Here is a 15,091-nt window from a genome sequence, read left to right as displayed (position 1 = left end):
TTGATCTCCCCTGGATAGTATGAACCCGGAACTGCTCAACTTTTAGCTCTATTGGGTATTTTTCCTTAAGAGAACCTGTTAGGTGATATATCAAAGGGCAAAACTTTATTTTTTTTTATTTAAGATTGTTGCAGAAGATTGTTTTTTTTTTTTTTTTTTTCTCATTATGGAGATTTCATTTTGCTTCCTATACTATAGGAATGTGAGAGGATATCTTTCCAATGTTAGAAAATCCTTCTAAGACAGCTGTTTTAGGAATGAGTGTACCCAAAAAAAGATGTCCCCTCTATTCCTATTCTGGTGCCAAATTTCCATTTCTATATTTCTCTCTTTCCTTCCCAATAACGTTAGTGATCAAGACATTTACAGGAAATGAATCAGTATAAAAAGTTCTATCCTCGCACTACTGTAAACTATATACAAAAAGTTTTGCACAAAGAAAAAGGAGGGGGGTGGTTATGATTATGTTCTTTACATCAATGTTCAAAAGAAATTACTAGTCAAACTTTTAAAATTGCAAAGAGAAGAATACAAACAGAAGGGTTTTTTAAGGCTACTTGATATTTAACATAGACACTTTCACATATGAGTATCATGAAGGATACAGTTAATAATTCATGATTCAGAAGGTATTCTAATTTTCCTTTCCTTTGTGATAATCCTTTGTGATACCCATATGTGAAAGTATCTATGATAAACATACGATAACTTAAAAAGCCCTTCTGGTTGTATTCTTATCTTTATATATTACAAAAAAAAAAAAAAAAATATATATATATATATATATATATATATATACTTTCTCTTTGACCTTTGTGTGTGTATATTGTGTGTATTATGTGTGGGCTGCACTCAGTAGAGCAGAGTGCACTGCTCATTACACTGTAAGTGCAGAGCGCTGTGGTGATGATCCCGGAGGGGCATGTCCATGACACCCTGCAATCCCTATATGCTCTGGGCACCATTAGACTTGGAAGGCTGAAAATATTTTGTGACTAAGAAGTGATATTTGCAGCTGATTTATTATTTAAATAAAGGCTTGAGGGTTTTTTCCCCAGAGTTAGGCCTTACGTATGGTATGAGTGTACACATGGGAATGCAGAGGATAGCAGGCGAAGAGGAGATGGTGATTAGACTGAGTATTTTGTCAGCCTGGAGATAATTATTTAACACAAGACATGTTCTGCACTAATGATTTACATCATGATATTAGGAGACCAGTCTTCCTTTATCTCATGTTTCCCAGTGTAAGTGTTTCATTGTATTTTTCGATCAATAACAAATTTTTTTAATCATTTGACTGTAGTGTTATATTGATGGACCATATGGAACTCCCAGTCGACGCATTTTTACATCAGATCACGCTGTGCTTATTGGAGCAGGAATTGGTATCACACCATTTGCATCAATTCTACAAAGTATTATGTATAGGTTTGTATGAAATATTATCAGGAGACATTTGAACAAGTTTAAATTCTAAATATGTTTATACATGAAATTAATAAAGGCATGCACAGCACATAGGTGAAACAAATCAATGAAAAGCCTTGGATTACTACGGACAAGATTGTGATTCGATTTGATGATTCTGAAATTTTGGAGATGTTACAGGAACTGAATTTTTTTTGCAATCTTTATTTACAGGAACTGAATTTAAATCAAATTATTGAGACGTTGCCTGGTAATGCGGAACTAAACCCACATCCACAGGTGCAATTATAGTCGTTGGAAAGGATCTTTTATGATCCTGTCCAACGACTAAGGACTGCACGATGCATGAACGAGTGCTGTCCGGCAGGACGGTCGTTCAGACGATGGACGAATGGCGCTGTACACACGCCAGATTCTCGTCCGATAGCGGCCATGAGCCGAATATCGGGCAAGAACCATTGGACCTGTGTACGTAGCTTAAGCCTTTGAAATAAAAAATGGTGACCAGACTGGTCCTGTTTTGTAGAAACAATAGGCCCTTCTGCAAGAAAACAAACATACCTGCCTAATTGCAATTTTTTAATTACACTCTTCTGTCCTTGCTCCTTCATGGGACCACTATCTTCACTGGGTCTTTTTCTGGATGCCAGATCTTCAGCCCTCTTAATTGGCCAGCCCAGAATGACATGCCCATGTTCGAGGCAGTTCTTTCATTTGCAGCATCATATGCATACCGGGCATATGCGCAACTCCGTGTACGCTAAGAAAAAAAATTGCAAACAGACAGGTAAGTATGTTTAATCAGAGAAGGGAAATCGCCTCTCCTTTCTGCAATAAAATTCTGCCTGTTTGTGATTTTACATTTAAGGCATTTAAAGCTTTACTGCAGTCATAGACGATGCAATGGATAAACAACTTTAAATAAATCAACTAATATCACTATAGTAGGGACTTTAGACTGTGAGCTCCTCAGAGGGACAAAAAATTACATGGTATGACAATAGTCACAACGTTTTTGAAAAATTTATTTCAGACACTGAGAACTTGTCAGTATCAGGGAGAATTTATATACTGTAAACAATGTGTTGTATGGTAAAGATCCTGTTTATGTAGATACGGTAAACAATCCAATATAAACAGTTAGTGTCTGGTATTAATATTTTTAATATTATTAAACTGTATATATAAAGGAACATAATAAGCAGCACTATACACACATTAGGAGTTGCAAATGACCGACAGATACAAATAATACACAGGAGGAGGAGATAACCTCGCCCAAATAAGCTTACAAGCTAAGAGGTTTGTTTCTAGAGGTTTTGTGAGCATTAAACATATTATAAGTAACTAAACATACATTGCCAGTAGATATGTTTCTATCTCTTGGTATCCTAATTTTATGTTATGTTCATCAGGTACCGTATGCGAAAACAGAATTGCCCCAGCTGCAGCTACTCCTGGTGTGAGCCTCAGAAAGACAGTGAGATGAAGCTCAGAAAGGTGAGGACAGGACTGCATGCAATAGTGCAGTCCGCAGGTACAAAATCCCCAAATATTGCATAAAACATGAAAATGTAAATTTAAAACACAATAAAAACTTTGTAAAAAAAAAAACTGAAAATATGGCAATATATTAAAATCTATATATATTTGTAAGACTGTGTAGCTGGCAAGCCTCTTTCTTTACATTTGTAGTGTTGTATTGTTTATGAAAGAGCTTAGATATGAAAATTGGTTCCTGAACTTCTTTTAAAAAAACACTATAGTACTCAATAATGGAATGGCAAGAACTGCTATGAAACAAGAAAATATATGTTATAATAATTGTTTTTTTAGAATCATACATAATTACTGTGTTGAGCATTGATAAGCGAATGAAGGCTGATGATAGTACATGGAAGAAAGGGGGCATTTTGAATTATATATACAGTAGAACCTCGGTTATCCAGCACCCAGGGGAATTGTCGATTCCGGATAACTGTAGTTTCTGGTTAACTGAGGTTACTCTGAAACTGAGGTTTCTCAGCCATTCAGAACTAGACTTGAATGGGGAGACTTATCCCTGTTTACCTCTAATGCTGAATGGCTGAGAAAAGGGAAAAAACCCTGATGAATGCTTAAGCGTCATCAGGGTTTCCCTTTTCTCAGCCAATCACAGAGTGGAGCAATCAGCAGAGCTCTGCTCTCCTCCCCTGACAGCTCTGCTCTCCTTATTGCTCCCACAGCCCTAGTGGACCTGTGGCATGTGTTCTTGGATGCAGAACACATATCACAGCTCTGCTAGGGCTGCAGGAGCAATCAAGAAAGCGGAGCTGTCAGGTGCTGGTTATCTGAGTTTTTTCTGGCACAAACAATCAGACCTGCAAAGAAGCTTCATCATGTACAAATACTTCTTTGCATTCAGAAGATCTTCTTAATGTATGTATTTAAACACGACTTGCTGACTAAGCCAAACTTGCACAATTTCCACCTCTATTTTTTTTCCCTTCCTGTGTGAATCTGCTAAAGCTCCGATAATGATAATAACAGTAACAAAATTTCTAAAACAAGCAAAGGTTTCATCTATTAAAGAAAAAAATAAACAAAAAATAAGTGCATGGATATATTTAAATGCATGCTATAGATTAGTTTAAAAAAAAGAGCTAAGATAATACATAACTTGGCTTGCGGAGAGAGATATCAGCCATTGCTTTTATAATAAACAGGACCCCAATTATTTTTAATCACACCCCCAACGACATCACCTTTCTAAAGTGCACCCAAGCCCCTTTCCATAGCCTATTGTCCAATTCACCATTTTTTTGAATTTCTATAAAACTTGCTGACATCCTCAAGTCCATAGCACCGTTGTGCTGTAGACAAGTGCCTTGACCTAGGTCAACCCCAGCCTACAGCTTCCCTTGATACCTCTGTAATGAACAGCAAACAGATATGATGTTCATAGGTTATAATTTACTAGAGACGCTTAGAATGTTCATACCCTGCAGAGCAACTGGAAGGGGATTTAAAGTATACTTTCATAGGAGATAGAATGTACATTGCAGCCACTGCAAACCTTCAGGTTGTTATGAGTACAGTCTTATCCTAAAGATTTATAACACTTAAATATATTCCTCTTGCTAATTGCACTCTTACAGCTTTAATGTAGTAGTGAACTTCAGCAACTTTGGGGTGCCCAGGAGGTTTTGGCCATAATGTGCAAGTGTTCATACCATATTTACAGATTATGGGGAGCTTACATGGCACAGTGATGTCTGAGCTCCATTTGGCACTTCCATTTTCTTCCTGTGTTCCTCTCAGTTCAATGTCTTCAAACTCCTTGACAGGTTTGAGTCTGCTCTGTCTTAGCCACTGTCACCATTTCAAATACAATTATACCAGATAACTACACAGATGTTCAGGCCTCATAACTGCATTAAATTATGAATGTGATATGCACAAATATTAGAGTATTCTTTTGGAGAAAGCATTGTTTGCTGGATCACCCAGGTTCACTGATCAAAGTGTATCCTCTCCAGCCTTGGAGAACCTTAAAAAATGAGGCCCCATGGGATTTACTTTATACTCTCAGCTACTTTTAAGGATCTACTGACCCCTAAAGTTTTTTCCCCTACAGTTTCCGTGCTGATTTTACCTTCATATTTATTTTATTCCATCCCAGGTGGACTTTATCTGGATAAACCGAGACCAGAAGTTTTTTGAGTGGTTTGTCAGTTTATTAACCAAGCTTGAGTTGGACCAGGCTGATGAGGAACCAGAAGGTATAAGGAATTACTAACAGACAAATGCATGAAAATTTCTTTAGTGTCCATTGCAGTGGGGCAATTGCAGAAACCACCAACCACCAAGGCACATTGGAGAAAAAGCAATTGATTAGTTAGAAAATGTTGTCCTATCATTCACCCAAATCCCATATTTCATGAGCTAACATTTATCCCTATAAAAGGTATGGATGGTTCATTTTGCTGGAAATTGCATTGATTTTTTTTAAACCACCACAATGCAAAATTCTTGAGTGTGAATAAAGCCTAATGCTATGTAGGTAACTTTCACCTAAGACAAATGATTGTGATCATCTTGCATGTGTGCAGCAAAAGTTGTTTAGCAATCTTCTTTAGCAGATCACTAAACAACCTGTTTTCAATCCTGGATCAGATGCTTTCCAGGTTTGTATACACCTGACTATTGTATGACTGCTTTGATTGCTCTCACCACCACCATTTACCTTCTATTTTAAATATCACGTCTGGTAATACATGTGATTGGTCAGATGTATTCGATATCATGATCTAACCACACGACGAGTTGGTGATGTAGCCAGTTTGCTTGCATATCAGAAAATTTCAAATACTAACAGACCTATTGGTGTACAGATGCTACATTTATATGACCCAGATTGTGATTTGATACTTCTATGGACTAATACATGGTTGTATTTCACAGGCATGTATGTCCCTAGTAGGTTCCTCAGCATTTACCTAAAAGACAGCTGTACCTGTTAAATTTCTAAGGTAGCTGTAGAAATGCCGATTTGGCAGCATTCTTTTACTCTTTGGGAACCTTGACACTCATATGAATTTCCATATCCTGTGATAAATTCCTAGATGATTGCAAAACTATACCTTTTCTTATTACTTTTCTGTTTATTACTTTCCTGAACTTGCACTACATAGTTAGAGGTGTGTTTCCGTTAACCTGTCAGTGATTAACGACTGCTCTCAATCCCAGCATATTGTAATCATGTATTTCAATGGTGCTGTCAGATGCTGAACATTCACATGGTGTACTCAGGAGACCGGGCAATGAAATACATTTGTGCTGTCAAATAAACGTTAAATTTCCCTGGGTGCCAACAAGGTGAAAGGGGCGCTAAAGAAAACTTTTGAAGAAAAACATGACACTTCCTCTACCTTTATGTTTCAAAGCTGGCTATCGTGTTTCACATTACACAGAAATTGGTGGCATAAAACATACTAAGCAAAGAAAAACAAAATAGGCTCCCTTACCCTTACTGCTCTATTGGATTTTTAAGAACCTGTGTTTGCCCATTTTAAAGCAGATGGCAGCAAGCATTGCTCCACTTCTCACTGCCACCCCATTTATTTTCTGTGGGTGAAGTTCTAGATGTACAGGGGTATGGAAACGTGATAATTGTGCAGAAACCTTTCCGCCAGTCTAACCTTCCACTGCTATATTTAAAGCAAAAAGATTTTGTATCGGACTAGGTTTCAAAAACCCAAATATGTTAATATATTATTATTTCCAATCCACTGAAGAGTTACAAAAGTATTGAATGTTTTATCAACTGCTCCAAGTATTTAAATAATATCTCTCAATTAAGGGTCAACTCCAATGTAAATGATAACAACATTTTATGCAGCTCTGAAACCTACCTAATGTCTCCAATTTCTTATAATTAATAGCATATAAAATTTATATATCTTTATGTATATGTCTAAACTTAAACGGAATAATTAGAAATTAGGTTGGTATCAGTGTTGTAATATAATCTACATTATACTACAATGTATTATTTATTCAAGACAAAAATGCTAACATTGGATACTCACATTTAACTGGGCTGTGTTCTGTATATTGAAGATGTTTAACATTAATTTAACATTAGTACTTAATTTAACATTAGTAATTAAAGTTTTTTTTGTTCTAATCAGTTTTAGGAACCTACCCAAGCATTTATATCCACACTTAATGCCTACCTAATGTAACCTAATACCCTTGAACACAAACAACATGGAATGTATCAAGGCAAATCTTTAATATTTATCTATTATATTATTATATTATAATATTATATTATTATTATTATTATATCTATATTATCTATAGAGGCTGGATTATATTCCTGATACATATTATAACTTAAGTAGCAAAATTAAACAATAAAGTTGTGTTGTATGTGGCTTAGCACTGCTTGCTACACCCTGACATGGATAAATGCAAACCTTTACAGACATATACTATTATGTTTATTATATAACTCAATAAGAGAAAAAAAGAGTTCCCAGACCAAAAAAAAACAATGTGGGCAGAGGTAATACACCATGCTGATGACCCAACTCAATATTCTGTTGACATTTAGCTCTTTGTGAAAGAACACTCTTCACACTGCATTTAGTAATGATAAAAAATACGGTAGGGACAGCCCAAAGTAGTATAACAGATGAAGTGGGTCTTTAATGCTAAACCTGAACTGCAGTCAGAAAATATAAAAGAAATTTGTGTTAAATAAATGAATTTTAAGCATTTAAATTTTTCCTAAAATCAGCCTCCGGTAACCTAATACATGCACATGAGCTGATGGAAAAACAAAATGACCAGGGAAAGGGGCATACAGATGGCTTCACTGGTGGGCTGCTGCTTCATTGTCCAAGGGCAAGATAGGGGTTTCTTTACAATCTGCCAAAGCTATACTGCTGTGGTGGTAGAGGTCATCTCTAGCTGTGCTGTCTGTCAAGGGTGTCTGGATCACAAAATTTGAATGCACTGAACAGCATATTTTTGGCAGGGAAAAATAATTAGCATATGTACTGTATTTCAACTGAAAAAAATCACCACCAGTAAACTTGCTTAATATTATTCTGTATGCACTGGGCCTCTTTTCTGATTATGAGCCTCAGAAATAAATGCAATAATTTTTATTGAAAAGGCCTATTGTCTGCTTAATGCCAAGATTGTTATGGAACTTGATTATTTCCTCCAAACAGCAAATCAAAAACAAAAACAAGACAGAAAAATAATGGTCTTTCATATTTATAGGCTGACCATATGGAAAACGATGACAGTATTTGCCTATCTGGAAAGATGCTAACTTAACAGTTTTCACCAAAATAAATCTGTCACAACGGAGCCTGTTAAATATGTGTTCAGCACAATTGTCCTGAATAAAATTCTGTGTCACAGGTCGATTTTTGGAAATGCACATGTACATGACTTCTGCTCTCAGTAAGAATGACATGAAGGCAATTGGACTACAGATGGCTCTAGACCTTCTGGCCAAAAAGGAAGAAAAAGACTCAATTACAGGACTGAAGACCCGAACACAGCCTGGACGTCCAGAATGGAACAAGGTTTTACTAAATACAGATGAATATATTGATGTTTATCATTTTTTTAAGTAACTAACATTTGTATTCTCCCTTTTAGGTATTCCAGAAAATTGAGCAGGAGAAAAAAGGAAAGGTGCAAGTGTTCTTCTGTGGCTCTCCAGCACTGGCTAAAGTCATTAAAGCTCACTGTGAACAGTTCAACTTCAAATTTTTCAAGGAAAATTTCTAGTAATGAGTCTGGATTGGTGGACAAATTTGTTTTAGTTCAAACCCAAAAGTTTGCTTTTAAAGGAAAACTGCAGCTTTTGCTACAATTTGTAGTTAAAGACATATGCTCACTTCTCCAAGTGCTGCCCTCCTGCGTGAATAATTACCTTAGGTTGCATTCCAGAGGTCTTCAATGGCCACACATCCTATTTTTATGAAAGCATTAAAATAAATAGCCCAGATGAGCTTAGTTCAAACAAAAGTTTATTTACTGATGATGTTCTTGCAGAACTAAGGCTTTGTACACACTTGCAATGGTTCTCTTCTGATAATTGGCTCAGGGCCGATATAGGATGAGAATCTGGTGTGTGTACAGCTCTCATCGTCCATCACCCGAACGACCGTCCTGGCCGATCCTCGGATGATGGACGTCGATCGATTTAATAGAAGTGAAGGGAGAAAGCGTGCAGCGGGGTGCTGCTTCGTCGCTCTTCCCCTCCACTCTCCATAGAGCAGAACGGTGCTGTATGTACAGCACTCATTCATGCATCATGCAGTCATTAGTCATTGGAAAGGATTGTGAAAGATCCTTTCAAATGACAATTATTGCACGTGTGTATGCAGCCTAAGTTACAGACTTTAATTTGGCACATTTCTTGAGCACAAAGGATAGTTACAAACACTTTGTTTGCTTGAGTTGTTTGTTCCACATACAGAGGAAAACTCCTAAGGGAACATAACATTCAGACTGCTGTTATGTTCCCTTAGAAACATTAAAGGGTATTTTTCCCAAGTTGCTCCTCCAGACCCTCCTATTACAAATTTACAGAGATTGAACTACATTAGAAAATTCTACTGAATAAAAAGAGCAGTAGATGGTGATTATTTAGTGCAAGAGTTGTGCACCATCCCCCAAATTGTGACAAATGGAAGTTGGGTGGCCTGGTGCAGTACAGTAAAACCTGGATGGAAAGGTGTGCTACTCAGCAAGTAGGGATTTTACTTTTTTATTTTTCCTGCAGTATACCTGCAGTTGCATGAAACTGCTCCTTAAATAAAAACTTTATCCCTATGTGTGTTTGTACAGATTCTGCATGGATTTCAATTAATAAAAATGTCAGAAATTATTTTTTTTCCAAATTCTGTATAATCACTGATTGTGGCAAATACTTATGCAGCTACAAATACTCCTATTGTAACAAATAAAATGACAAATTACATGCATTTATTATTATTGTGTTGTGTTGTATTGTAATTGCATGGAGTAAAAACATAGGCAAAAAGTTTATTATCACTTATATCAGCATTGTAACAAACATGGCAGCTACTGGGTTCATTTCTGGGTGATATGTGAATTACTGTTAGCAATGTGCAGCTGTGCCAATCCCTCTGATAGTAGATGCTTCTTCTGCCTCTGATCACTGTCACAACTTATCACTTGGCATTGCAGGATGAGTCAGTATTCTCTCTTAGGAAACACCTGAGTACCCTGACAAGTGGCTCTGTTTTCCGCTCTTGTCCTCCCAGCGGTCCTTTTCAATGTCTTCATGTAGACAGAAGAATAACAAGTTACCGCTAACAATCCAATTTACCAATTGAGCCTTCTTATTTAATGTGTTTCTTATCTGCTCACACAGACTCATAGGACTACAAATCTGTCTCTGAGGGGTATTCACAGCTAAAGCACTTTTGTTTATATTAAACAGTGAGCAGGATGCCCTTTATAAACACATTTGCATGCCTATACAGCAGAACTTTTCATTTCAACATCAAGCAGAACAGGATACTGATCTCTCACTGCCACTGCGAAAAGTCTCAAATGGACCAGAAGCCATAATATATGTCCATAGCTTCCTAGTTATGTACATAATTAGCATACAATTATCTTCATCTTGCTAAAACATTGTTAACAATACAGGGTTAAGCTTGGCAGGTCATAGTGCAGTCTTCAGAACAGTGGCATAAATAGTAGGCAAAAAGATACTGGACAAAAAAACTTAACACATTACAGTAAAACATCTCAGCAGACGTGGTGAACTACAAATGCTAAACATAAAATATTAAGGTTTAATAAGTCCAATTTGCATTTAATAAAAACCTGTTTTAGGTTGGTGCCATCAGGGGACAATAGACACCGGGGGACTGATTTATTAAAGCTCTCCAAGACTTGGTTCTCCCATGATCCAACAAACCTGGGATGGATTTCTGAAAAATAATTTGCTAACCAAAAGACCAGATCTATTCAAGGTTTGCTGGATCATACAGTTTCTCCCATGATTGGAGAGCATTAATAAACCAGGTCCATTCTTCTACAGCCATAATATTGGTGCAGATATACTTTTTTTTCCAAAGATTTTCAATTTGGTATGCAATACTTTTAAACTGACACAAGAAAATGGCATCCACCGCTCTTTATTCCCCCATTCTATAAAGCTGACATTTAGCTTTATGATCTAATATATTCTTGTAACTAAGTTGCTGCTGTGCCAAACCCATCAAATGTTAAATTGGTCCATAGTTCTAACCTGGTGGTATAAATTATGCAGACACTCATGTCTGCAGATTTCTTTCAAAGTTTCCTGAAATCCAGGGAGCTAAAACAGCAATATCAAACTGTCCTGGTACACTTGGTGCATTGGGCCGACCTTGTGGCTTCACCATTGCTTTGTTCTATAAACATGCATTCTGTATCTAATTGATGGACCAAAGGAAAGTATGGAAGGTGGAATAGGAAAAATACTTTATAGACTTTCTCGGCACAATTCTGCATTTAATTAAATCAGAAACTCAGGTTTTGGGGCTCTCTAGAATAATCTACAGGTATGGCTGAGATACTACAGACAGAAATATTTACAGTAGCAATAAAAGCGTTTTTTTTCAACAGAAAATATTTAGCTAGTTTTCGGTATTTTTATTTTCATTAATCTTAAATAATCGGTATTATTCAATTTGAAAATACAGAATATTTATTACATGATGTAAATAGAAATGATATAAATAAATGATTTAATAAATGTAATAAATGATATACAAAGCATTAAATAAATCATGTCAGTAAATATGCAGTGATTGGATTGTAGCATGCATGTGGAGTATTAGGACTGTGTACATAATGATATATATAAGGTAGTATTTAAACACACAAATTATCAACATACTGTATATGAAAGTTGTATTACATGCCAAAAAAATTGTATTTCTCTCCAGTCAGTCCTAAAATTTGCATAGCTTTGTCACACAGCACAGTCTTGCCTGTCAGGATAGGGGACCTAAATTTTTTGAAAGCAGTTTTTACTTTATTATAATTATTAACTAGTATTTATATAGCAGTGACATTTTACACATCGCTTTACAAAGTCATGTCACTAACTGTCCCTCAAAGGAGCTCATAATCCAATGTTTCTACCAGGGGTGTAGTGGCATGGGCACACAGTGTCCTCACTTTTTTGGGGAATGGGCACTACACCCCTGGTCCCTACCATAGTCTTATGTCTTTAATACAGTCCAAGGACAATTTAGGGGGAAGCCAATTAACCTAACTGCATGTTTTTGTTGGAATGTGGGAGTAAACCCACGCAAACACAGGGAGAACCTGCAAACTCCATTAGGATAGTGTGCTGGCTGAGAGTTGAACCTGGGACCTAAAGCAAAGGCCAGAGTGCTAACCACTGAGCCACCATGCCTCCTACTCGCTTTAACCTACACGTCTCCTTCCCACTCTCACTCTGGGACTGGGCAGTAAAAGAAAAAACTTTAAATAACTTTTTAACTCTGCTTTCACCTATCAGCATTCTTCTTGCTCATAGGATTAGCTCCTTGTGATGCTTCTCCCTCCACCTCCTTATGCCCTGCACTAAGGACTGCTAATCAGTCAAATTAAGGTATCTACACTGCTTGCATTTATAAAAATAAAATTATTGATGTATTAATGATTGGATAGCTGCATGAATGTGTCTGCCTTTCAGTTCAACGTTAGGTCTAAAGTGACCCTGGTAAATATTTAAAAATATTTTGATCTCTTTTTATTTCTATTAGCAAGGTGATATCTAACAGCTTGAAATTAAAACAAACTGACAATACCCAATGCTGTAACCCATAACGACCAATTACATATTTGCATTCATTATTTTACTATTAGTTAGTACATGAACAAAGGTAGCATATGTCTAGGCCATCACTCCAATGACAGCTGTGCAGGCGGATGATCCAGATGACTCCCAGGCTGATTTCACCAGCTTGGGAAGCTGCTGCTCAGGGGGGAGACAGACAGTCGTAATTATAATCCAAATGCCGGTGCTGAGGTGGCCTGCTTATTAACCTGTCAGATTTGGAAGCAAAAGAAGGAAGATGCTTACACGTTTCCATAGTGATACGACCTATACAACGAGAAGATTGTCACCTCCGTGCAGCACAAATGTATAGAGATATGATGTGATATGTTTAATGAAACACCTAAAAACAAACACACAATATAATGATCTATGGTTTAGGTACTTTGAAAGTAACAGTCTCATTATAGTCTGTAACAAAGTGAATGAGTCTTATATAATAAATGATAAAAAAAACAAAGGTCCAGAATTAATCTATATAACCAGACCTATCAGGAGGCTTTGTGTGTCTCAAATCTCACCTGCACATTGATTATTCGAAACAAATGACATTGATGTTCAGCAATCAGATACGTCACGAAGGGTGTGATTCCCCATTAAATGCCCCAGTTCTTCCAATCTGTTATTGGCTGCCATCTGGGTTTGCACCATACCTGGTATTTTCTGTCGGCTTGGTTCACTGATTTGTACACTATGGCTGTCATTGACAGGCTGTGAATGATAGGTATAAGGTATGGTTCAGCAAATTCAGCTGGCTAACAATGACAGGCACAATGTACAGCTCAGCTAATACAGCTGGCAATGCATGCTGTACCTGGAGGGGAGGTTTAATCCTAACTGTAACCCTACGGTTAGGGTGCCTGGTGTACCACCTCTTTCTTAAGCTACGTATTGTGTTCAGCACTCCCTCGACATCGTTCATCATTGAATTGATGAAAGACCAATTGGGAACAATCATATACACTGCTGCGGAGTGTACATGGTTATACAGTGGTCCAAAAAAAACGAACGGCACTGTATGTACAGCACTCACTTGTTCATCTAAGGATTGTCACTGGAAACCATCTTTCATGATGGGAAAAATTTGTGCTGGAACAGGATTTGTCACGGGTTGGGGTGGTATTAGGGGATAGAGAAATTTTTGCTTGGGAGCACTTTTGGAGTTAATTGCCCATAAACTTTGCTTTCTGTGCATTACTTGCTTGACAACCCTGCATGCTGTGCATTACTTGTTACCCCTGCACTCTGTGTGTTACTCCTTTCTGACCCCTGCACGCTGTGTGATACTTAATCTTGACCTTTGTTCAGAGTATGTCTCTTATTCATGATCTTTTTATTTATTACTATGACCCCTGCACTCTGTGTGTTTCATATTTTTACCTCTCCACTCTGTTGCTAACTTCTGACCCCTGCACTTTGTGTGCTACTTGCTTGTCACCTTCACCCACTGTGTGTTATTTTCCCCTAACCTCTGATTTTCTTTGGGCTACTTACTCCTAGTTATATACTCTGTTTATTACTTACTCCTGCAGCATTATTGACTTCTCACCCTTGCACTTTGTGTTGCTTGCTTGTCACCTCTGCTCTCAGTGTGTTATTTTCTCATCACTCATGCATTCTTTAAGCTACCTACTCCTAACCATGTACTCTGTTCCTTACTAACTCCTGCACTCTGTGTATTCACTTCTGACCCTTGCACTCTGTGCATTTTACACATCTGACTTCTTCATTTAGAGGGGAGTAGGGCTACGGAATTAAATAACCACACTCATTTAAGCTCCTCCAACTGTTCACACAATTTGGCTACCATCTCCATTCATTCCACCGTGTTTAGCATCACATAGAAATTCTGTTCAATATTCCTCAGTTTTCAGACTTGTCCCTTGGAGGAAATGGCAGGAGTTATTCCTTACCAGCAATCCCATGCCACCACTTCTGCCAAACAGAAACTCAGGTTCTTCAAGGTAGGGGGGACATATGACCTATTTACTCTCATTGACATTGCATGGGTCTAAAGCAGAGATAGATGGATGACATGACCATTCTCTCTAAACTCTGATAAAGATGGGACACTGGATGCGAGTGCTAGATACAACAGTTGCAGAAGTGATGAAGGATCAATGGCTGTGTGAGTATACAGTAATTGTCTTAATATAGGTAATGGTAAAAATTTAATTTCATAACCAGACTAATAATCCAAACAATTATTTATTACGCATATACTTGTCACTGGCACATCCCATCTCAATAGTTACATCTTACCAATTCTACCAGTGG

At 37.2% G+C, this 15,091-nt stretch overlaps 1 protein-coding gene across 6 annotated transcripts in view; it reads left to right on the top strand.

Annotated features, from left to right (window-relative positions):
* The window catches only part of NOX5 (NADPH oxidase 5), a 43,459-nt gene extending 33,530 nt beyond the window's left edge, over nucleotides 1-9,929 (top strand). For 5 of the 6 annotated variants that reach the window (XM_072402569.1, XM_072402570.1, XM_072402568.1 and 2 more), the window contains 5 exons: nucleotides 1,307-1,431; nucleotides 2,847-2,931; nucleotides 5,093-5,192; nucleotides 8,353-8,519; nucleotides 8,596-9,929. In XM_072402569.1, coding sequence (XP_072258670.1) covers nucleotides 1,307-1,431; nucleotides 2,847-2,931; nucleotides 5,093-5,192; nucleotides 8,353-8,519; nucleotides 8,596-8,727 — 609 coding nt within the window. In that variant the 3' untranslated portion in view covers nucleotides 8,728-9,929. Of the gene's footprint in view, nucleotides 1-1,306; nucleotides 1,432-2,846; nucleotides 2,932-5,092; nucleotides 5,193-8,208; nucleotides 8,520-8,595 lie in introns of those variants that run through there. The other variant, XM_072402572.1, reaches the window with a different exon arrangement.
* Nucleotides 9,930-15,091: the final 5,162 nt, after the last annotated feature.

Source organism: Pyxicephalus adspersus, chromosome 2 (assembly GCF_032062135.1).
Source record: "Pyxicephalus adspersus chromosome 2, UCB_Pads_2.0, whole genome shotgun sequence".
Taxonomy (NCBI): domain Eukaryota; kingdom Metazoa; phylum Chordata; class Amphibia; order Anura; family Pyxicephalidae; genus Pyxicephalus; species Pyxicephalus adspersus.
The sequence above is the reverse complement of the archived record's forward strand: the minus strand, read 5'-3'. Positions and strand labels throughout refer to the sequence as shown.